Below are 24877 nucleotides of genomic sequence, written 5' to 3'. Positions count from 1 at the left end.
TCTTAAATCTGTTAACTGTGTTTATGTTTAGAAACAAAATATGTAGGCTATATTTCAGCAGCATGCATTGCTGAATAATCTTGAGATGTAGCAATACAATATAAACATTTACATGCATTCTTTATGTGATTGATAGATAGATAGATAGATAGATAGATAGATAGATAGACAGACAGACAGACAGACAGACAGACAGACAGACAGACAGACAGACAGACAGACAGACAGACAGACAGACGGATGGACGGACGGACGGACGGACGGACGGACAGAGAGACAGACAGACAGACAGACAGACAGATAGATAGATTGATTGATTGATTGATTGATTGATTGATTGATGATAGACTATACAAACAAATTAAAATATATGAAACACTAAAATATTAATATTAAATATATTGAGCTATTCTTTTTATATAAAAAAGAAAGTTTTGCACTCTATGACTTTATGATTTAATGACTATTTTGTTTAGAAACAAAACATCTAGGCCAGTGGTTCTCAAACTGTGGTACAAGTACCACTAGTGGTATGTGGGCTTCCTTCTTGAGGTACGTGGATGAATCAAATATGCCATAAGCACATGCCACATAAATTTAAATAAATGATCAAAAATGATTTATATATGAATATGATGACATAAAGCCTATATTCATAAGGTCCAGGTGCTGATAAACATGGAGTTTTTTTTTTTTTTTACTTTTTAAGAACAGTAACTAACCACTTTTAACTTTAAAAAGCACATTTAATTTAAATGTTCTTAATATTAGGAACTAATACGGCTTGTTTTTGAACTGTACAGAGCCTCAGCTGCTTTACTGGACCTAATACACTACTGTATTTCAATACTACTCATTATGGTGGTACTTGCAAAGACAACTTTTTTTCTGAGGTGGTACTTGATGAAAAACCACTGACCTAGGCTATATTTCAGCAGCATGTATCGTTGTAACCCTGTGATGTAGCAATACAACATAAACGCTCACACGCATTCTTTGTGTGATGGAAAGTTTGAAAACCTTAAATCCGTGAAATGGAAAGTGTCATGGCCCAAGTATGTATGCAATTTAAAAGGCCCCGGGGGTCTCGGAGACCCCCAAAGGGTTAAAAACAGGTTAACAGCCACTAAGTGGCGCTGTTGCAGTGAATCAATGGCATGCTAGCGCACTGGAGGTGGTGTGGAGGCGGAGGGAGAAAGGGAGACCCCAGTTCCGGACAAACTTTGCAGGATTGCGCAGAACTGGTTGAGTTGCTCGGAGGAGCCGGAGCTCTGAGGGCTGTGATTGGAGGAGAAAGACCGAGTCCAAAAACTATCAGCCAGGAAACGTCTCGAGTTTCAGGGGGGAGTGACATTTCTTCAAGGGGTTGGAAAGAGAGAGAGAGAGAGAGAGAGAGAGAGTGAAAAAAATCTCCGTAAACCCGACAAAGCGTCCGAGTACGGCCAGTATCCTCAGAGACTGCGCTCATGTCACTGGATGTGTATTTTGGGATGGATGTTTTATTCCGTGTTTGTTCTCGGGTATAGCTGAAGGCTGCAGCGCGTCCTGCTGAAGACTCAAATACAGGGTTCGCGGACGAAAAACGAAAAAAAGTTTCTGGAACGCGTCACTTTTTTCCCTCTTGAAGGATTTACACAAACACGAACGGATACTATCTGTGGGTCGCTGCTGGCATGCGAGCCTGTCGTCGGTGTCTTGTTGGATTTGGGAATAGGGAATAGTTTTGGTCGCATTCCTGTCTGGATTCGGCCCATGAGCTCCCTGTTTATATGCGGATCCTGAAATTCGCTGTCTGCTCTTTTTCTGTAAGTTGCTCGTGTTTCTTTTAGCACGTATATTTAGCCTTTTTATTAATGCAACTTAAAAAGTTTTTAGGGGTGAAAATTAAAATACGCAATTAGTGCCCACGAATTTGCAATTTATTGGTAACAAATTGGGAAAGTTGTGCACTTAACTGCAAATAACAAAACTTTATTTTATGATCAGAAGTGGTTCTTTTGGGTTATCTGACGTAATATTTTGACTTGATACATATGCATGTTTCTTTCTTTCTTTTTTAATTACATGATTAATGTTAAAATATTAATTTCTGTTTCATGAAAGCAGATCAAATTACTTGCACTGTGAAAAAAAGATTAATCAGCCTTTAAACTGAATGGGAAATTAAAGATGCAATGCTAATCTAAAAACAAATATTCATAAAATATGTTATATGTGCATTACTGTATAGTTCAAAGATAAAACTGATAAATCCAACCCAAATCACCACAACTGTTTTGTTCCTTATCTTAATTCAGTGTCGTTATTTAAAAAAGGAGGATTACAATGCATTTACAGCATACTGTGATAATTCACATTTCACAGCCGTTCACATTTAGAACCCTCAAATCTAAATTCCGATTCGAATTAAAAGAGCAACCGATTTTTTTGTTGGTGTTTTTACCGTAATAGGCCTACCTGTTGTTTTACTTTTACAAAAAAAAAAACTGTCCCTTTATCACAGTCCTCGCAATTATCTTCATTTCTGTCTTGCTATCTGGATACAGTTTATTTTGGCATGGTAAAAAGTGTGTTTTGCATTGCCTTGCCTAGATATAAACTTTTGGAAATCTTCGTGTTGAAAAAAAGAACCCATCTAGCAATAATTAACTTTAATCATAATTTAAATACTGATTAGAGTTGATAATGATAAAATCTGGCCGTTCACAAAGTGATCTAGTTAGACTTCAGTAATAAAATCATGATAAACTCATTGCGGTTGCAATAAAGGACCGACATTAGGTTTAAACAACAATTGAAATGTAATCAAAGAACGCAGTGCAGCTGATTCCAGTGGAACATCAGTGTTTTCTTTGCATGAACCGTAAATCCCTTCTGTGTCTGCTGATTTGAATGTGAATGGATGCTGATTAGCGCCTTCAGATTGAACTAAATAGCCTAAATGAAATGAAATAAATGAAGAGAGTTGTCTAAAACCATGCATTTGAGTGAAAAGTTCTTCAAAGCTGACGTCATGCATTGCATTAAGAAATGTTATTGAAAATAATGCTTATGTAGAACCCGGGAAGCCCTGGCGGTGATAAACGCCGTGCCCCTCCAGCACGCGCAAAATGCGTCCCGCGATTTCAAGTTCTGCCTTCAAGTATATCTGAATTATCCTAAATAAGAGTTTCATAGTCGGAAATTGTACATGAACAACATCTGAAGCTATAGGCACAGATGTGAAACTTAGAGATGATTCTGATACCTCAGTTTCAGAGATGGATGGACTATAAACTTTGAGAACATTTGCTTTTAGTTTAATGAGTTTTCCTATTAATTTGTAAGAGAGCAATAGCTTCTTATTAGTTTCTCCACACAACAGTGACATCACATTGTCTAGAAGTGCATATTTGGAAGCATATTTTATGCCTTATAAACACTAATTAGCATGTAGTTGACCGAAATTTCAGAATCTGCTTGCAGTGTAGTTTAGCATGCAATGGGATGCCAGCCTATATTTGATTTTTTCCGACAGTAAAGCAATTGAATGGAATCACAACCCCAGTATGTGTGAAGTATTGCACACATCAGTGCATTAATTACCACACCTGTTCATTTTCAATGATCAGAAACGAATGCTTTAAATCCGAACATTTACAGCACCAAACCCCGCATTTGCTCACCTCTTACTGTATAAGCTCGAGTAAATACTGCAGAGGACCTGTCAATCATCTCATACGCATTAAAACTTGCTGTAAGTACTCGCTGTACTTGCGGATTGATACCGCTTTTACTCGCAAAGATCTCCAGAGAGTGATTTGCGCATGATCGCGTGATTCCCGCGTTTTTGATTCCTACTCACGTTAGAAATCGCCTTTTTCATTAAGTAAATCAGTACTACACTGCCATGTTGTAAATGCAAGTAATGTGCAGAGACAGACAGACAGACAGACAGACAATGAATTGTAAAGGGATAGTTCACCTGAAAATGAAAAATACCTCATCTTTTATTCTCCCTCATGTGGTTTTAAACATTTATGAGTCTTCCGTTGAACCGAAATGAAGATATTTTGACAAATGCTGGTTTCGGTCACCCATCAACTTCCATAGTTGGAAAAAATCACAGTGGAAGTCAGTGGATGCCAGCTACCAACATGTTTCAAAATATCTCCTTTTGTGTTCAACAGAATAAGCTCAAATAGGTTTGAACAAGTGAGTAAGTGATGGCAGAACTTTCATTTTTGAGGGAACTATCCCTTTAGATGCTTACATGTCTCTGTCAAGATGCATACATGTATAAAAAACAGTAAACAAACCATTGTTATTTGCTCTAATAGGGTGATTATTAGTCTTTATAAAGTCTATAACCAAAGATTGCAGACGCTGATGAAGGTGTGTGTCGGGTGTAGTGTGTAGGTGTTAGATAGTAGAAAGCATCACAGCTTTGGTATGTTTGTGGCAAGGCTCGTTTAACAGCATTTTGACATGTGGCCCTTTAGTTATCATCTCTTTCATGAGTCAAGGCCTACGCACTGTCTTTAAGGTCATGCTTCAGCTAATTTGAAAAATTGCTATCACTTTACTTTGATGAGCCACACGTTTGTTGAATTTAAGTTACATTGAAACTACATGTGAACTAATTCTCATTAGAGTATAAGACTGTTAGGTTAGGGTTTGTGACGTGTACTTGCAAAGTTTCTTATAGTCAGTTAAATGTGTTGGTGGAGTAATGTCAGCAGATATTAAGCAGACAGTTGACTGATACTCTAATGAGAATAAGTTGGCATGTAGCTGCGATGTAAATTGTAGTCAACAAAATGTGCAATAGGGACCAAATTAAAGTGATACCAAAATATTCAGGCTTGAGTTCATGCTGGTTGGAGGTTTTATGGTTTGTGTATACACTGTAAAAGATTCCTATGATAAAATGTGATGGTAATAATGATTTTTGTTACTTTAATTTTAATAACTTAATCAGGTTTTTATCTATTTTTGCACAAAATATACTATTAATATAATAATGAGTCTCATCATTTAATTTTAGCCTTTACTATTTTGATATTTTATTCTGTAAGTTGAGATGACTTAGAAAGTTAAGTTGATTTAACAACAAAAACTTTAGGCAGCAAGATTATTATTATTATTATTATTATTATTATTATTAATATTATATTTTTTAAAGTATATAAGTTCCTACTTTAATTTGATTAACTTAATCAAGTTTGAACAATTTTAATTTACACAAACATTTAACCTAATATTTTTAGTCTTAATATTTTTTTTGTATTTTTAGTTTAGAAATATTTCAGTAGATTCAACAAAAAAAAGTAGGCAGCAATATTATTATTACAATGATTTCTTTTACATGTTATAAGTTCAGTGTTGTTAGGATTGAAGGTTTTATGATTTTTGTATATAATGTACAGTAAATATGATTTTTTTACTTTATTGTAATAATTTAATAAATTTTCATCTAATTTTGCACAAAATGTAACATTTGCACAAAATTTAAAATGATATAAAATATTAAAGTCTTATCATTTACTTTTAGTCTTTAATATCTTATTCTCTAAGTTGAGATGATCAGGAAAGTTAAGTTGATTCAACAACAAAAACTTTTGGCTGCAAGATTATTATTATTATGATTTGTTACTTTAATTTTAACTTAATCAGGTTTCAACTATTTTAAGTTACACAAACATTTAACCTAATATTTTAGTCTTATTATTTTGAGTATTTTTAGTTTAGTAATATTTCAGTAGATTCAACTAAAAAAGTAGGCAGCATTATTATTATTATAATGATTTCTTTTACATGTTATAAGTTCAGTGTTGCTAGGGTTGAAGGTTTTATGGTTTGTGTGTACAATGTAAATATGAAAAAAAAGTTACTTTAATTGTTATAATTTGATATATTTTCATCTAATCTTGCACAAAATGTAAAATTTGCACACAATTTAAGATGATATTAATATAATACAATGTCTTATCAGTTATTTTTAGTCTTTAATATCTTAATATCCTATTCTGTAAGTTGATGACTAGGAAAGTTAAGTTGATTTAACAACAAAAACTTTAGGCAGCAAGATTATTATTATTATAACGATTTCTTTAATATTTCATGAGTTTAGTGGCATCACGGTGGCGCAGTGGGTAGCACAATCACCTCACAGCAAGAAGGTCGCTGGTTCGAGTCTTAATAAATGCCGGCTGGGACAGTTGGCATTTCTGTGTGGAGTTTGCATGTTCTCACAGTGTTGAATTGTGGCTGGAAAATCATCCACTGTGTAAAACATATGCTGGAGAAGTTGGTGGTTCATTCCGCTGTGACAATCCCTGATTAATAAAGGGACTAATCTGAAAGAGGATGAATGAATGAATGAATGATGTGATTTTCACATGAAGGAATGAATGAATGAGTTTAGTGGTGCTTTTACAGTGTTTAGTGGTGCACTGTAAAAATGCTATGAAAATTAGTTTTTGTTACTTTAATTTTTAAAACTTAAAATCAGTTTTTTTTATTTACGCTTAGTTTAACTTAATATTTTAAGTCTGTATTCTGTATTATATTCTGTAAATTGAGATGGCCAAGAAAGTTCAGTTGACTCAACTAAAAAATGTATGCAGCAAGAAGATTATTATTATTATGATGAGGATTTATTTTATTCTATTTTTCACATTTTATGAGTTCAGTGTTATGACAAAACGTCATGACGACAATATTTTTATTACCTTAATAACAAATTTGACAACATTGACTAGGAAAGTTCAGATGATACAACAAGAAAGGCAGCAAGATTTTGTGTGTTGTCTAATTGTTTTAATCTTATTATAGTCAAAAAAATGTGCAATAGGGACCGTCAAAATAAAGTACAGATTAGAGCTGCACGATGCTGGAAACTTCTAAGATTGCGATATTTTTTTTTTCTACGATATATATAGTGATAAGAATAAAATTTCACTAGATTTGTTGAATAACTATTTGGAAAGAATTTATAATTTTAGATTGATTAGGATGATTCTGTAGGGGAGTGCACATGCATAAAATACGAGAAAAAATCTACAAGCATAGATACATTTAATATAGAACAGTATACTAATTAAATAAACAGCGTTTTATTGTCGATTTGTCGATTTGTATTCAAGTATACTGTAATAGAATAGTCACATGTAAAATAAAACTGCATAATCTTTTTTTTATTAACAACTCAATAAACTGAATTCGTAATAATTTGTCAAAGTTACAGTTTGTTCTGCCTGAATGCTTTTAAAACCCTCACACAGTCACAGGCCTCAAAAAAACACTTTCAAAATGATAAATTTTAATACAGACTCAGTATTGCGTATACTCATGATGTGACTATTATGAATGATAACATTGCGATATTGATGCCGAAACGATATATTGTGCAGCCCTAGTTGAGACTAGAAATTTTAGGTTCATGCTACGTTTTTTATGGTTTGTGTAACAATATTAAAAAAAAAAATTCATGACATTTTTTTGATACTTCAAATTTGATTACCTAAGTTTAACAATAAAAATATAATCTATAATAATTAAGTAAACAATTTTTTTTTCAGTTTTACAATGTTTAATTACTGGTGGTTCATTCCCCTGTGGCGACCCCATATTAATAAAGGGACTAAGCCAAAAAAATAATGAATGAATAAACAATGTTTTACTTGATAATATTTTTCGTTAGTTTTTATTCTATATTCTATTTTGTTTGTTGAGACAACGTGGAAAGTTTAGTTGATTCAACAAAAAATAGGCACACTGTTAAAAACAAAACAAATCCTGATTGCCTTAAATTCTTAAATTTTTGAGCTGAATCAAAGTAACGTTATTAGTTTATTGAACATGTAGTATGTTTAAATTAATTAAATCCAACTCAGGCTCAGGCTTAATCCTGTGGACGTTTCTGGAGACTGTAAAATACGTCTCAGGAGATATATATTTTTGCGAATCCGCAAGGGGCGCAGTGTACGCTTTTTTGTATCTCAAATGTCTCTCAAATGTCTGTCTGAATGATTGACTGGGCAACGAGTCAATCGATTGACCTGCCCATCGGCTTAATTCCCTAAACCCAACCAACGGTTTACAAAAGCCGTCCAGAAAAAGAAAAGGCCTCGTCTGATTTTTGCCATGTTTTCAGATTTTACCACATTCTCACCCTGTTGTACACTTTTTCATTTTATTTTTTGGATTCTGTTTTTGTCTTACCTGATCTTTGGAACCGCTCTTTCCCTGGCTCGAACCCGGTCATCGTCATCGTGGACAACTTCTCGCTGCGTCTCAAGTCCGCTGACGTAAACAACACGTTCGCTTAAAAAAATTAAATGCAGCCATATGTACCTCCTGTTACGTAATTCGCGGTCTCCAGAAACGTCCACTGGGACTACGTTTTCAGAATGAGCCTGTGTTGACTAAATCAGCTTGCAAAATTTATAAAAATTAAGTTTAAACATGATAAACTTAGTTTAATAAGTTACAAACTAAAAACATCTGCTGTCATGACTAATTTATCATGTCATTTTTTTGCAATGCAGCAATATTTATTAATATGATTTGTTTTGAATTTTTTTGAGTTGAGGGTTTGCTATAGTTTGATGTTTTATAGTTTGCGTATACACTAAAAATACTAAGACAAAATGTCATGACAACAATTTTTTGTTACTTGCAAATTAATTTTATTTGTTAAATTAATTCATAATTTTAATAATTTAATCAGTTTTAACAATTTTTTAAGATACACAAAGTTTAACTTAATATTTTAAGTCAGTTTAATTCTATATTCTGTATTCTCTACAGTCATCAGTTGAGATGAAAAAACTAAAAAACTAAAAAAACGATGTTTTTTATTTTTTTTTTACATTGTATGCGTGGTTACAGTCTTTTCTAAGTGTCTAAACCTTCTCATTTTCTCCTGGGTGACCCCTTGATCTGTCATCCATCTTCAGCCCAGGTGATTGGTGGGAATTCCAGTGAGTGACCGACCGTACAGCCTGCAGTTGATGGTTGGGTGGAGCCCCTCAGATGGGATCCGTGTCCAGGGGGAGGCCGAGGAGGAGGGGGGGATGTGGAGACACGCCCACCACTGATGGGATGTTCGCCCGAGGGTGGCTTCTGGGTGCTCTCCTGCTAATGACCCTGGCAACGGTATCTGTGGCACGGCCGTCATTGAAGATTGACTTGGTGAATACATCTGCACCTGAAGGTAAGACATTTGAGCGATGGAAGATGCTACTTTAAGAAATCACAACTGCTGCTGCTTAAAGATGCTGTTTAGTTACTATGAAATCAAGCTGCACCTATAGTTGAAGTCAAAATTATTAGACCTCCTGTGAATTTCTTTCAAATATTTTCTAAATGATGTTTAACTGAGCAAGGAATTTTTAAAAGTATTTCCTATAATATTTTTTCTTCTGGAGAAAGTCTTATTTGTTTTATTTCGGCTAGAATGAAAGAAAAAAATCATTTTAAGGTCAATATTATTAGCCCCCTTAAGTTTTTTTTTTTTTTGATTGTCTACATGACTAACTTTTATGTCTCATCATCATCATCATCATCATCATCATCATAATTCTGACTTCAACTGTATGTGCATAAATTTTTGGTTGTTATTGGGGGAAGTAGGGCTGTCCAATATGATATTATATATATTATAAACTGTGCAATATGATATATACTGCAATATATAGTGCAATATGATATATACTGTGCAATATGATATATACTGCAATATATAGTGCAATATGATATATATTATATACTGTGGAATATGATATATACTGCAATATATAGTGCAATATGATATATTATATACTGTGCAATATGATATATACTGCAATATATAGTGCAATATGATATATTATATACTGTGCAATATGATATATACTGCAATATATAGTGCAATATGATATATATTATATACTGTGCAATATGATATATACTGCAATATATAGTGCAACATGATATATTATATACTGTGCAATATGATATATACTGCAATATATAGTGCAATATGATATATTATATACTGTGCAATATGATATATACTGCAATATATAGTGCAACATGATATATTATATACTGTGCAATATGATATATACTGCAATATATAGTGCAATATGATATATTATATACTGTGCAATATGATATATACTGCAATATATAGTGCGATATGATATATATTATATACTGTGCAATATGATATATGCTGCAATGTATAGTGCGATATGATATATGATATATATACTGTGCAATATGATATATACTAAAATTATTCACCCCCTTTAGCAACATTTTTTTGATCTACAAGTCTACATAACAAACTTTTATGTTTCATCATCATCATCATCATCCTCATCATCATAATGCTGACCTCAACTACATGTGTGTATATTTTTTTTTGTTACCGGGGGAAGTAGGGCTGTGCAGTATGATATATATTATATACTGTGCAATATGATATATACTGCGATATATAGTGCAATATGATATATACTAAAATTATTCGCCCCCTTAAGCAATATTTTTTGATTGTGTACATGACAAACTTTTATGTTTCATCATCATCATTATCCTCATCATCATAATGCTGACTTCAACTGTATGTGTGTAAATTTTGTGTTGTTATTGGGGGAAGTAGGGCTGTGCAATATGATGATATCACATTGACAAATTTAAAACTCTATTGTTTATCAGGGTTTCCGCCGAGTTTTTAAAAGTCTTAAAATACCTTCAACCCAAAATCTAAATTTTAGGCCTGAAATATTGTGCTGTAGGTCTTAAATCTTTTTTAAACTAGTCTTAGTTTTCCTTTGTTCATATATGGTTACCCAATCTGGCCAAAACCCATACACCAACAATCCATCTCATAAACTTTAAACTTTGTATCTGAAAACGTCATTTTAAGTTCTGTTTATCATATTGGTTTAATTATTTTCCATATTTAACATTAGTTTAAAAGTGCTCCGTGGCACGGTGGTGCAGTGGGTAGCACTTTAGCCTCACAGAATGAAGGTCGCTGGTTCAAGCTTCAGCTGAGTCAGTTGGCATTTCTGTACGGAGTTTGCATGTTCTCCCCGTCCTGACATGGGTTTCCACCGGGTGCTCAAGTTTTCCCCAAAGACGTGGTACAGGTGAATTAGGTATGCTAAAATTGACCGTAGTGTATAAGTGGGTGTGCGAATGAGTGTTTCCCAGTGATGGGTTGCGGCTGGAAGGGCATCTGCTGCATAAAAACGTGCTAGATAAGTTGGCGGTTCATTCTGCTGTGACGACCCCAAAATAATACAGGGACTAAGCTGAAAAGAAAATGAGTGTATGTTTAAACAGTAATTCCTTTCAATGTTGTCAGTGCATTATTATTACATTATATGTTGTCATACATTATTAATTGATTGAATTTACAGAAATGGTACCATATCGTAATATATTTCGTTATCTGGATATAAGAAGACATATATACTGGATGTGGTATTTTTGTCATATTGCCCAGCCCTAAATCAAAGTCTTGGGAAAAATCAGGAATTTGGGTGAAATAAAACATCTCTCAGATGATTATTGTATACACACTACCTGACAAAAGTATAGTCTAAAAGAAAAGAAGCTTAAGGTGCTCCAGGATTGGCCAGCCCAGTCACCAGACATAAACATCATTGAGCATGTCTGGGGTAAGATGGAGGAGGAGGCGTTGAAGATGAATCTAAAGAATCCTGATGAACTCTGGGAGTCCTGCAGGAACGCTTGCTTTGCCATTCCAGATGACTTTATTAATCAGTGATTTGAGTCAGTGCAGAGATGTATGGATGCAGTCCTCCAAGCTCATGATGGAGTCAGACACAATATTCACTCTGTTTGCACTGCAGCATGACTTTATATTCTATACTGGACATTATTTCTATTAACTGACAAGACGTTTGTCTAAGACAAGTCAGACCTTACTGTCCTAATGAAATCATTAAAAATAAAGCCATGATCATATTTTATTTTGGTAAAATAAGCGTCATCTAGAGGCCTTTGCCTTTAATATATGCCACTTCTAAGACCAAATGATCACCTAGAATCATTATTTATTATTTGATGTCCCTAAAACTTGGATAGGCGACAAGACTTTTGTCAGGTAGTGTGTATATTTTTCGTGATATGTAGGATTCCTGATTCCTGTTCCGTGGATCATAAGTTAGTGCAGATTTATGAGATCTGACTTTTCATAAACGCTTGTGTTCAAGACAGCCAGGAAAGCTGAGGAGGTGCTGGTTTGCAGTGAAGTGTGGTTTTTTAGGTTTTACGAGTTGCTGAATGCGAACCCTAGGAAGTACTTCTTTAGCATGGAGCACGTCTTTTGAAACTCTGATAATTATGTGGGGAAAGTGGTTGAAGCATATATCTGGCGTCTTTGAACTGTAAGCCCCGGGGTTTTATAATGTATGGAATTATTTCGCATGTGCTATACTCACAACAGCTCTTTTCAGAAGAGTCGTTTTTAGGATTTTTGTGGTTCCACTCGTAACGTCTCTTTTCCTTTCTCCCCCCATATTTTCTCTCTCTCTCCATCTGTCTGAGTTTAATGTTGTTCGGAGTTGAGGACCACACACATACCTGCTAGCTTGGCATGCAGACGCAAAACCAACCCATATTAGTTTGTTTGGGAAGAAAATAAACCGTATTTGCTTTCAGATTTGAGCTCAAATGAGATTCTCTCTCTCTCTTTTTTTGGAGGTTTTCTGATTTCCTTTTAAAGGGATGTGGTTTATCAATGTCTTCGTTCTAACTCATTCCACAGTCATTTTATTTGGTTCTTTGGCTTAGTTGCGTATTTTGGTCTTAATTTGCCACAGTGCACCATTAGTAGTGATTATTAGGGTGATTTTTCTACTTTGTTATAGTGTAATAGTGGCCCACTACGTGTGGGCAAGTAGGTAACATTGCCTGTTGTGTTAGATAAGTCTCCTTTTGTTCCTCTGGCTTTAATCACTATGTTAATTAAAGGGTTGTCAAACACAATCACTAGAAGTATCCACCCCACCCCCAAACTAACACTGTCCAGATGCCCTTTGACCTCAGGGTTAAAAGAGGTCCATACATGCCCACCAAAAAAAAAACTGTTTACACACCCAAAGGTCATTAAATAACTGTATGACTTTGTTAGATTTGGAAGAATCTTTGCACTTTTTTCTTATGCCCTTTTAGCCTTTATCAGCCCTTGAAAGTGTCTTCTAAATGACTAAATGTAATATAGACATGTAAATGTAATATACAATGTAATACATCATAATTAATTACATTTAATACATAATATACAATGTAATATACACATGTACTAATTGTAATATACAATGTAATATACACTCTTTTTTACAGTGCATTGAATGAAAATAAATCACTTTAAAAGTGATTTTTTTTTAAAGTTATTGTTATTAAATATAATCATGTTTGAAACAAACAAACAAACAAACAAACAAAAAAAAAAACCCTGAATTATTAGCCCCCTGTTTATTTTCATCCCCAATTTCTTTTCAACAGAGAGCAGATTTTTTTTCAGCCCATTTCTAAACATAATAGTTTTAATAACTCATTTATAATAACTGATTTATTTTATCTTTGCCATGATATTTTACTAGATATTTTTTAAGATACATTTATACAGCTTAATATGACATTTAAATGCTTAACTAAGTTAATTAAGTTAACTAGGCAGGTTAGGGTAATTAGGCAACTTACTGTATAACAATGGTTTGTTCAGTTGGCAGTCGAAAAAATATATAGCTTACAGGGGCTAATAATATTAACCTTAAAATTATTTAAAAAAAATAAAAACTGCTTTTATTCTAGCCGAAATAAAACAAATAAAACTTTCTCCAGAAGAAAAAATATTATCAGACACACTGTGAAAATTTCCTTGCTCTGTTAAACATAATTTGGGGATTATTTAAAAAAGAAAAAAAGTCAAAATGACAAAAAGTCATTACAACAAATGTTTTTACTTTATTCTAGGTTAGGGTCAGGGTTAGGATTCAGCTAATTTGTTTAAGTTTAACGTAATATTTTTAGCCGGGTTGGTTGAGTTGAGATGACTAGAACAGTTAATTTGATTCAACTATAAAATCTAAGGCATTTTTTACAGTGCATTTAATGAAAATGAGTTGCTTTAAAACTTGCTTTCAATAGAAATAAAAGAGTTTGGAACAACCCAAGATTGAATAAATAATAAAAAAAATCAGTTTTTTGACAAACTGTAAAATTTATATGACAAAAATTCAATACAACAAATGTTTTAATTTCTTTTAATTTAGGGTTTCAGTCAAGTTGTTTAGTTTTACAAACTTTAATGTAACATTTTAGCCAGTTTAATTGAGTTGGTTGAAATGAGATGACTATGCACTTTTTTACATTGCATTAAATAAAACTGAATTGCTTTAAAACTTGCTTTCCATAGAAATGAACATGTTTGAAACTACCCAAGATTGGAAAAACCAAAAAAACTGTTCCTGTAAGTGTACAGCCTCGCTTAATGTCTTAAATACAAAAGAGGTTCTATTGCGCAATATTGCACTACATTCTGCAGCCAGACATCTTTTGGACTAAGCTGAAAAGAAAATGAGTGAATGTTTAAACAGTAATTCCTTTCAATGTTGTCAGTGTGTTATAATTACATTATATGTTGTCATACATTATTAATTGATTGAATTTACAGAAATGGTACCATATCGTACTATATGTCGTTATCTGGATATAAGAAGACATATATAGTTGATGTGGTATTTTTGTCATATTGCCCAGCCCTAAATCGAAGTCTTGGGAAAAATCAGGAATTTGGGTGAAATAAAACATTTCTCAGATGATTATTGTATACACACTACCTGACAAAAGTATAGTCTAAAAGAAAAGAAGCTTAAGGTGCTCCAGGATTGGCCAGCCCAGTCACCAGAAGTAAACATTATTGAGCATGTCTGGGGTAAGATGGAGGAGAAGGCGTTGACAAAAATTCATTACAACAAATGTTTTAATTTCTTTTAAGTTAGGGTTTCAGTCAAGTTGTTTAGTTTTACAAACTTTAACGTAACATTTTAGCCAGTTTTATTGAGTTGGTTGAAATGAGATGACTATGCACTTTTTTTACATTGCATTAAATAAAATTGAATTGCTTTAAAACTTGCTTTCCATAGAAATGAACATGTTTGAAACTACCCAAGATTGGAAAAACCAAAAAAACTGTTCCTTTAAGTGTACAGCCTCGCTTAATGTCTTAAATACAAAAGAGGTTCTATTGCGCAATATTGCACTACATTCTGCAGCCAGACATCTTTTGTCCAAAGTCAGATGCTTCACTTTCATTCGTCTTCTAACGCTGAGTGCTCTATATTGTGGGACTTTGTAAGACGATTTGCACTTTTCTCTCCTATCATATGATGAGATCATGTGACGGAGGATTAAGTGGCTGAAGTCATGTGATGGGGATAGGCTCAGAGGTTTTGGTGAAAGGTGGAGAGCGTTAACCATACCAGTTTTCTTGTTGTGCAGATGCAACCCAAGTAGCTGAACACTTGCAGGGGGTTGTGCTAAACATGTACCAAACAACAGTATATATCCATTCAACAACAACAACAACAACCTGGCAATGAACGCCCACCCCTGGAGGGAAAATACAGCCCTTATTACACAAAAAAAGCCCACCAAGGGTTCGGTTGTGTTTCAGGGAGGAGTCGCTGCTTTAGATTGCAGTTTAGAGTTTCATGTGCAAAATGGTTATAGTGTGCAATTGGTAACACTTGACAATAGTCTCATTAGTAAATGTTAGTTAATGGGTTAATGGGTTAGTAAGGTTTAAAACAACTTTTAGGCCTTTTATACTGCAAATAATGACTTATAATGAAATTATGACTTGTAATCAGGTTAAGACTAGGATTTTAATGCATCATTAGGCATAAACTCAGAAACTAACATCACCTACACTGTAAAAAATGGCCGTGATTTCAACGGTAAAAAACAGTAAAAATGCTACAGTACAAATCCGTTACCTGGTTAACGGTATGTCTCCTTAATATATATGGCGAATAACCGTAAATTGACTTTCCCAGAATTCCCTGCATGGCACATAACTTTTTATGCATTTTGTTGACATTAATTTGGATCTTTTTAGTTGTTTCCCCCTCAGTAATTTACATTAGAGATTTATGTTACATTTAATGTTGATAAACAATGTTTATTTCATGACTTTAATTTTATGCGTGTTACCATACTGGTGTTTAGTAGCAGTGCGAATGACACTGAGCACCTTCTATATGCTGATACTCTTTTCTGCTTGTGCGGAAAGTTGATTGTGATGAGCATTGGCTCATTATGTAACTCCCTCATCACCATCTGCATGTGGGTGTGCTAAAGTGTCTAACTGTGTAACAAAAGATGTGTAAATGTTGATCATTCAAAATACAGAAATTTTACCTCCATAAATTAATAAAATACGGTAATTTACCGTAAAAATGAAAAATTACTTTTACGGTTTGTACCATGTTTTTAACGGTAAAGTACTGGCAACCACAGCTTCCGGGTTTTTACCGTAAATTTTATGGAATTATTTTTTACAGTGTAAGATTAATAAAAGCTTCAGCAGTTTTAATCCTGAGTTAACTAGTACTAGTGTCATTTAACTTAACAAATGTTCAGTATTGGAGTCTTAATGCACACAGGTAATTTATAATATGCCTATAAATCAGATTAATGTGTGTAAATGTTAATATTGGAATGATGTTTATTATGCTATTTAACCTAAGTCTCCAAGCATTTAGCTCTGTTATGAACACCACGGTAAATATCTGACAATTCCTGAAAAGCGCTGTAAAAATCTTTATGATAAATAAGTTCATAAATTCATAAATAATATAAATTCATAGTATTTTGAATCTCCAGCATGACTAAGCTCTGTCAAAAAACAGACTGAACTAGAAAATATTTAATTCAGTAAGTTAAAACTTTTGTTTTGCTTGCAAGAGATGTTGGTTATGGCGGCACGGTGGCACAGTGGGTAGCACAATCGCCCTATAGTATCTGGATGCAGCCTTTATGATGCTAACTGAGATTGCATCACTCAGCGATGCAATGTCAGACACAATGCACTCAAATGAATTAAGTGACATCACTGTGATGGGTAGGGTTAGGGGTGGGGTTAGGTGAGCGCATTAAAAAGCTTTGAATGCAGCTCAGATCGCACTGCACCAGGTCTGCATCCAGACCCCTCTCCAATCGCCTCACAGCAAGAAGGTTGCTGGTTCAAGTCCCGGGTGGGTCAATTGGCATTTCTGTGTGGAGTTTGCATATTCTTTCTCAGTTAGCGTGGGTTTCCTCCTGGTTTCCCCAACAGTCCAAACACATGCGCTATAGGTGAATTGAATAAACAAAATTGGCTTTAGTGTATGTGTGTGAATGCAAGAGTGTATGGGTGTTTCCCAGTGTTGGGTTGTGAGAGGAAGGGCATCCGCTGTGTTTAATAGGGTATATGCCGAGCTAGTGTTGTTAACATACTGATAAACTTCCGGTGAACGTTTTTTTTTCTGTTTTATGTGGTTCCTTTTACAGCATCGATGTTGTAATTAAAATACAATCAGTTAAATAAACTTTAGCATTCATTTAGTTGCTCAAGTGTAAAACGAGACAAAAGCCGTTAACACAAATGCACCCATGAGAATCAGCGCAGAAGCTCCATTGAATATACTGGGGTTAAATAAATGTTCATATTTAAGACATTGCAGGGAAATATCTAGTTTAATGCGGTGCTTCTTGTGTAATCTGTGACCCACTTTATATTGGATATCACTCAGCCAGTGGAGAGCGCTGATTTTTTAAAGAAAACAGACCTTAAACGCGCCGATTTTGCAATGGCATACAGTTCACCAAAAGAGCTTAAGCCAGGTTACTTGCAAATTAAAAGTCCTACTAGCATACTTCGGCATATACCCCATGAAGGGACTAAGCTGACAAGAAAATGATTGAGTGAGATGCTTGTTATTTTCCACTTTTGACTGTGAAATATCCATTTATTTAGCTGGCAAAAAAGTTATGTCACACTTTTTTTCGATGGTCTTATTTTCATGCCATGCCAGTTAATTCTCTTTAGATTATAAGTAGACTGTTAGGTTGGGGTTAGGGTTAGTGTAAGTTGACATATACTTGCAAACTTTCTTAGGCCGTACTCACACTATGTACAGTTGCGTTGAACCGGTCCAAAGCACGCTTGACCCCCAACAACCACCACACCCCTCCAACCCCAACCACCCCCCAACCCCCCCCCGTCTCCCCCCCCGTCTCCCCCGATGGCAAGCACTCACATTACATTCGGGCCTGGGCACTCTTACGTCATCGATGCTGCGCTGTTCAGTAAGCGCTCTCACTCAGCACAGTGGAGATTTCATTAGTTATATTGTTTTAGCCGTTAACGATGCAGTGACACACAGTCAAATATTTCAGTCAAATAACAGATCCGCCACTTTTGACGCTCATAAACAATCATAAAATGCTCGTGCTGCAGGAATTAGGAGGTTTGCTGAAGTTTGCAGTGTGAGCGCACTCACACTTCCGGGAAAGGTGCCTGGGCACGGGTCGGATAGTATAGTGTGAGTAGGCCCTTATAGTCCGTTAAATGTTTGTTAAACAAGCAGTATAAACATTAAGCAGACAGTCTACTAATACTCCAATGAACCATCAAAATAAAGTGTTCCCAAAAGATTTATTTTTCTTTTTTAAGGAAACTTGTCTTTTACACTAAAACCGAAATGTATCTTTTTCACTCGTATTTCAGAAATGATTTATGTGAATTTCGACATTTGCATGTTTTTTTTTTAATGCTACTTTCCAAAGTGCGTCTAAAACAGATGGAAGCCATTTATCAAATATGAACTCTTAAAATATAATTAACAATTGTTCAAATTAGTTGAATAATCAATGAATTAGTTGATAAATGAATCGATGAACAACTGGGAAAATAAGTATTGGACACGTCATGATTTTTTTCCTGGGAATAATAGTTCTAAAGGAGCTGTTGACATGGAATCAAAGCAGATTTTGGGAAAAAACAAACAAACAAACAAACAAACAAACAAACAAACAAACAAACAAACAAAAAAACAATACAAACATACAAATAAAACAAAATAAAAAATCTGAAAAAAGAGTTTTTGTGTAATTTTTTTGTAAACAGAAGGAGAAAGTTCTAAACTACTGGAGCGTATTAAATACTTTATAATATACTTTATAATACTTTACAATACGCCTCTCATATGGAGAATGAAGTCACATGCATTGCTCTGGTGTGAGTTTTTAACAGACTTCAACAGACTGTCAAAATCTTGATAGTTCTGTGGGTCAAACCTGAGCTTTATTGTGTATTCTCTATAGGATTTAAGTCAGGAGATTGGATGGGCCATTCTACAGCTTGATTTTCTTTCTCTGAAAGCATTCGAGTTTCCTTGGCTGTGTTTTAGATTATTGTCATTCTGAAATGTCCACCCTGATTTAACTTCATCATTCTGATAATGTAGATTATAAGTCAACAGCACCTTTAGAAATATGTTTTCTGAGACAAATAGTGACGTGATCAATACTTATTTTCCCCGCTGTACAAATAGTGGCATCCCCAGTCTAATTTCATCCAAATAAGCAATGTTGGGTTTTGTTTGGAACATTCCTTGCTTTTCTTTAGACCTGATAAGGGCTCAGTGAGAGCAGTAGAAAACTTCGGAGAGGTCGGAAAACAACACATTGTGAAAGTGTGGGAAAGCAAACTTGGATCAAATGTAATCTGACAGGGCTTAAAGCACAATAGAGTTGAAGATCTTCGCCCTTTTATTTTCTCCTTCCCCTCTGCCGCCCCATAAGGTTTGTGGTTGGAACCAGAGGTATGGCCCAAGCTGGAAAAATGTGGAAAAATCGCACATGCATGCTTCGGATCATTGTTATTTGGATTGTGTGATTTATTTATTGTCATTGGAGGGGTTGTGCTGGTGTTTTAGTGTTGCGTGTGTGCCCTGTTGGTTTGGACTGAATTAGACACAGTCAAACAGGGCTTTGATGATGTTTGAAACCTTGGCTGGAGATCCAAGCGAGTGTCTCCATGTCTTTTCCTTTTTCCGGAATCAGAATCGTCCCCAATTCTTTGCGCTTGGTCTTTTTAGCCCAAGGGTTTTCCTCTCGCAACCCAGACGCTCATGTTGTCTACTGTAAGAGATGCTCAGCTTGGATCTGGATTAGAGGGTCTTAAAGGGATAGTACACCCAAAAATTAAAATTCTGTCATCATTTATTTCTTCAATACTTTTTGTAGACCTTTATGAGTTTCTATCTTCTCTTAAATGCAAAAGGAGATATTTTGAAGAATGCTGGAAACTGGTGACCATTGATTTGCGTAGTACTTGTTTTTCGGAAAACAATAATTCCAGGTTTTCTTTCTACTGTTGAACACAAAAGAAGATACTTTGAAAGATGATAGAAACCTGCAACCATTGGCTTCCATTGTGGGTTAATTACCTAGTTATTTACCTATTATTAATTTACTTACTATTTACTCACCCTTAATTGGTTCCAAACTTTTATGGGTTTCTTTTATTCTGTCGAACACAAAGTAAGATAATTTGAAGGATGATAACCTGTAACCACTGACTTCCATAGTCAAGTATCTCCTTTTGTGTCCAAAATAAAATACCAGACTCTATTTATAGAAACACAAACACTGTAAATGAATGGTTACAGATTTTTCAAAGTAACAGTTCACACAAAGATGAAGATTTACTTATTATTTACTCAATCTCGATTGGTTCCAAAGATTTAAGTGTTTTTTTTCTTCTGTTGAGCACAAAGGAAGATATTTTGAAAAGTGCTAACTTGTAACCATTGATAATCTCTGATCATTGACTTCCATTGTAGGAAAAACAAGTACTATGGAAGTCAATGGTTACTAGTTTTCAGCATTTTTTCAAAGTCTCTTCTTTTGTGTTTAACAGAATAATAAGACTCCTACAGGTTTGCAAACACTTGAGGGGTACTAAATTTTCCGTTCTGGGTGAAATTTACTTAACTTTAATTGTTTCAAACCTTTACACACTATAATATATTTTGAAGGATGATAACCTGTAACCATTGACTTCCATAGTAGGAAAAAACAAGTACAATGAAAGTCAATGGTTACAGGTTTTCAGCATTTTTCAAAGCATCTCCTTTTGTGTCCAAAATAAAATATGAGACTCTATTGATAGTAACCTGTAACCATTGGCATCCATTGTAGGTAAAACAAAAACACTGGAAATGAATGGTTACAGATTTTCAGCTTTTTTTAAAGTAACAATTCACACAAAGATGAAGATTTACTTATTATTTACTCATCCTCGATTGTTACCGGTTTTCAGAATTTTTCAAAGTATCTTCTTTTGTGTAAAACAGAAAAATTAACTTATTTTAGGGTGAACTATAACTGTAAAGTGACCACCTGCATACAGTAGGGGGTTTCCTGAGCGAATCTTTCTCTGTTTATGCCAAATGGTCTTAAATCATGATAGTAAGGCACCGTGATAAAACTGTCAGCTCACGCTCTTTGTTTATTGTGTTTTCCTGAGAATCACTCTCCCACTAAACAAACTAAAAGTGTTTCTTTTCTATCCCAGAGGCATTTGGCTGTTGTTAGTCCTCGCTGTTGTTTTTGTTGCTATATTCTGTATGCTGTATTTAATATATAATGCTGAGCTGTCTTATAAAAGAATGATAATTATAATTAATTAATTATATACACATTTCTTTTTGTAACATTTTGTATGGCATATCTTATGCATTAATACTCAATTTTGTTTTTATAAAATTGTATTTATGTATTTGATATTACAGTATTTGTTATAGCAAAAAAAAAAATTATATATATATATATATATATATATATATATATATATATATATATATATATATATATATATATATATATATATATATATATATGTTTATTTATCTATTTATTTATTTACTCTTTTTTTTACATTATTTCCTAAATATTTTTCTTCTGGAGAATGTGAGATTTCTTTCAGTTTGGCTGGAATAAAAGCAGTTTAAAATTAAAATAAAACATATTTTTAAGGTTAATGTTCTTACAAATTTTTAGAAATTTTTAGGAATAGTTTTTTTGATTGGGTAAAGAAAAAATCTTCGTTGTCTCTGTTTACAGCACATGGGAAACATTAAAAAAAAGTTCCTCATAATGGCTAATTGTGTGTGTGTTTGTGTGTGTGTGTGTGTGTGTGTGTGTGTGCGTCTCATTATACATACTTCATACTTTTATTTTCCAATATTTTATACATTTTGAATTGATTTAGTGTTTTATTTATTAAATTTTTAAGAATTTGACTTGTTTTTAAATTGATACATTTATTAAAAATATGAAAATTGTTTCATTTAAACAATTCAATTTAAAAACAAAAATTAAAAATAAGATAAAAATAATATATTGAACATCATACACATACTTTTATTTTCCAATATTTTATACATTTTGTATTTATTTATTTTTAATTATTTTTAAATAATTTGATTTGTTTTTAAATCGATAAATTTAATAAGAGTGAAAGTAATTAGATTAAAAATAAATTTAAAATAAGATAAAAAATATATATATCACATCATATACATACTTTTATTTTCCAATATTTTATACCTTTTGAATTCATTAATTTTTGAAATCACATTTTTTTAAATAGTTTGATATGTTTTTGAATCAATAAATTTAATAAATGTGAAAATAATTTTATTTAAATCATATAATTTAAAAATAATTTTAAAACAAGAGAAAAATAATACACTATATAATATAAATTTTTATTAATATATTTTTTAATAATTTGATTTGTTTTTAAATTGATAAATTAAATAAATGTGAAACTAATTTTATTTTAAAATGAGATAAGAATAACCGTGCCTTTCCTCTTATTAATTTTCTCAGTAAACCTTTTTCTCTCAGATCATTAGATTTTTCTGTTCATTTTATTGCACTTCAATCCTTTAGAAACTCATTAGCTCCCCTTTCTTGAAGTAGCCACATGATTTGATGTATAATTCAGGTCAGAGCAGGTTGCATGATAAAAATCTGGCGATGGCCATTTACCCAAACCACCAGCAAATTTATAAGTGACTGCAGAGGTTTTGGAGGGAAAGTTGACCAATGGGATTTGCCGGATGCTTGTGTTCAGCCTGTTGCCGTGGGCTCCTCTCAGAAGCCTGTGCTTCTGTCATGACAATAAAGCTCACAGAAATTACAATTTGAAAGGCGATTGTGATTAGGAAAGAAAAGGAGCGGCTGCGGAAGAGTGTCGGGATTTAACTGGGGAAAAAATGGGAAAGGGTGAGAAAATAAGGAAGGAGGGGCACGTGAAAAGAGAACAGGATGAACCGTGTGTGTGTGTGTGTGTGTGTGTGTGTATGTGCGTGTGTGGGTGTGTGTGTGTGTGTGTGTGTGTGTGGAGCGGAAGGGTTTCTGCTGAGCCCCTGTGATCTAATTATCAATGTTTGCTAAAGTACGCTTGACTATTCCTGTTTAAACAAACCCCGAACCATAGCTTCTAAACTTTGGAGTGTGAGCCGTCCCACACCTTTTGTCCTGTAGATATGTGATTGTTTCGGACAGGTGTGCTTATACTTTTTTAAGATTTTTAAGGTGGGATATGACACATGTGGGCAGGAATCCCACCTTAAAGGGATAGTTCACCCAAAAATAACATTTAGTGGTTTTAATGTGGTTTAAAGCATTATGAGTTCTTTCTTTTGTTTAACACAAAAGGAGATATTTTGAAGAATGCTGGTTGATTCATTGACTTCCATAGTAGGAAAAAATATTATGGAAGTAAACGAGTGCCAGCAGCTAGAGTCATATTAAAGCATTATATTATAAGATAAGGTGGTGCAGTATGTAGTGCTGTTGCCTCACAGCAAGAAGGTCGCTGGTTTGAGCCTCGACTGGGCCAGTTGGCATTTCTGTGTGGAGTTTGCATGCTCTCCCCGCGTTTGCATGGGTTTCGTCGGGTGCTCTGGTTTCCCCCACAAGTCCAAAGACATGCGGTATAAGTGGATCGGGGAAGCTAAATTGTTTGTAGTGTATGAGTGTGAATGAGAGTGTATGGGTGTTCCCGGGGTTACGGCTGGAAGGGCATCCGCTGCGTAAAACATATGCTGGATAAGTTGGCGGTTCATTCCACTGTGGCGACCCCAGATTAAAATAGGGACTAAACCGAAAAGAAAATGAATGAATTATAAGATATGAGTGACATGGTGGCTCTGTCGCCTCACAGCAAGAAGGTTGCTGGTTTGAGTCCCGGCTGGGCCAATTGTTATTTTTGTGTGGAGCTTGCATGTTCTCCCCGTGTTTGCGGTGGTTTCCTCAGGGTGCTCCGGTTTCCCCAACAGTCCAAACACATGCGCTATAGGTGCATTTAATATACTAAATTGGTCGTAGTATATCAGTGTGAATAAGTGTGTATGGGTGTTTCCCAGTACTGGGTTGCAGCTGGAAGGGCATCCGCTTTATAAAGAATGCGCTGGATAAGTTGGCGGTTCATTCCGCTGTGGTGACCCCTGATGAATAAAGAGACTAAGCTGAAGGAAAATTAATGAATGAACATGGTTTGAAACTTTTATGAGTTCTTTCTTTTGCTTAACAGAAAAGAAGATATTTTGAAGAATGTTGGCTGATGGTAATCGTTGACTTCTATTGTAAATATAAATAGAATGGAAGTGAATGGGTAACAGCAACCAGCATTATATTAAAGCATTATATTATAAGATATTAAACTATGCCTTTTAGAACAGAATAACAATTCTTTCTAGGGTCATGGGAAAAAAATGGTTTTAATAGGCGTCACGGTGGCGCAGTG

At 34.2% G+C, this 24877-nt stretch overlaps 1 protein-coding gene across 15 annotated transcripts in view; it reads left to right on the top strand.

Moving 5' to 3' along the window:
• The first annotated feature begins 1255 nt into the window (after positions 1-1255).
• fgfr2 (fibroblast growth factor receptor 2) overlaps positions 1256-24877 on the top strand; it is a 127079-nt gene continuing 103457 nt past the window's right edge. For 11 of the 15 annotated variants that reach the window (NM_001442166.1, NM_001442165.1, NM_001442168.1 and 8 more), the window contains 2 exon segments: positions 1445-1805; positions 8943-9199. In NM_001442166.1, the coding sequence (NP_001429095.1) occupies positions 9088-9199 (112 nt within the window). In that variant the 5' untranslated portion in view covers positions 1445-1805; positions 8943-9087. 15 annotated transcript variants of the gene reach the window in all.

This window comes from Danio rerio, chromosome 13 (assembly GCF_052040795.2).
Source record: "Danio rerio strain M-AB ecotype USA chromosome 13, GRCz13ab, whole genome shotgun sequence".
NCBI classification, from domain to species: Eukaryota; Metazoa; Chordata; class Actinopteri; order Cypriniformes; family Danionidae; genus Danio; species Danio rerio.
This window is presented reverse-complemented; position numbering and strand designations above follow the sequence as displayed.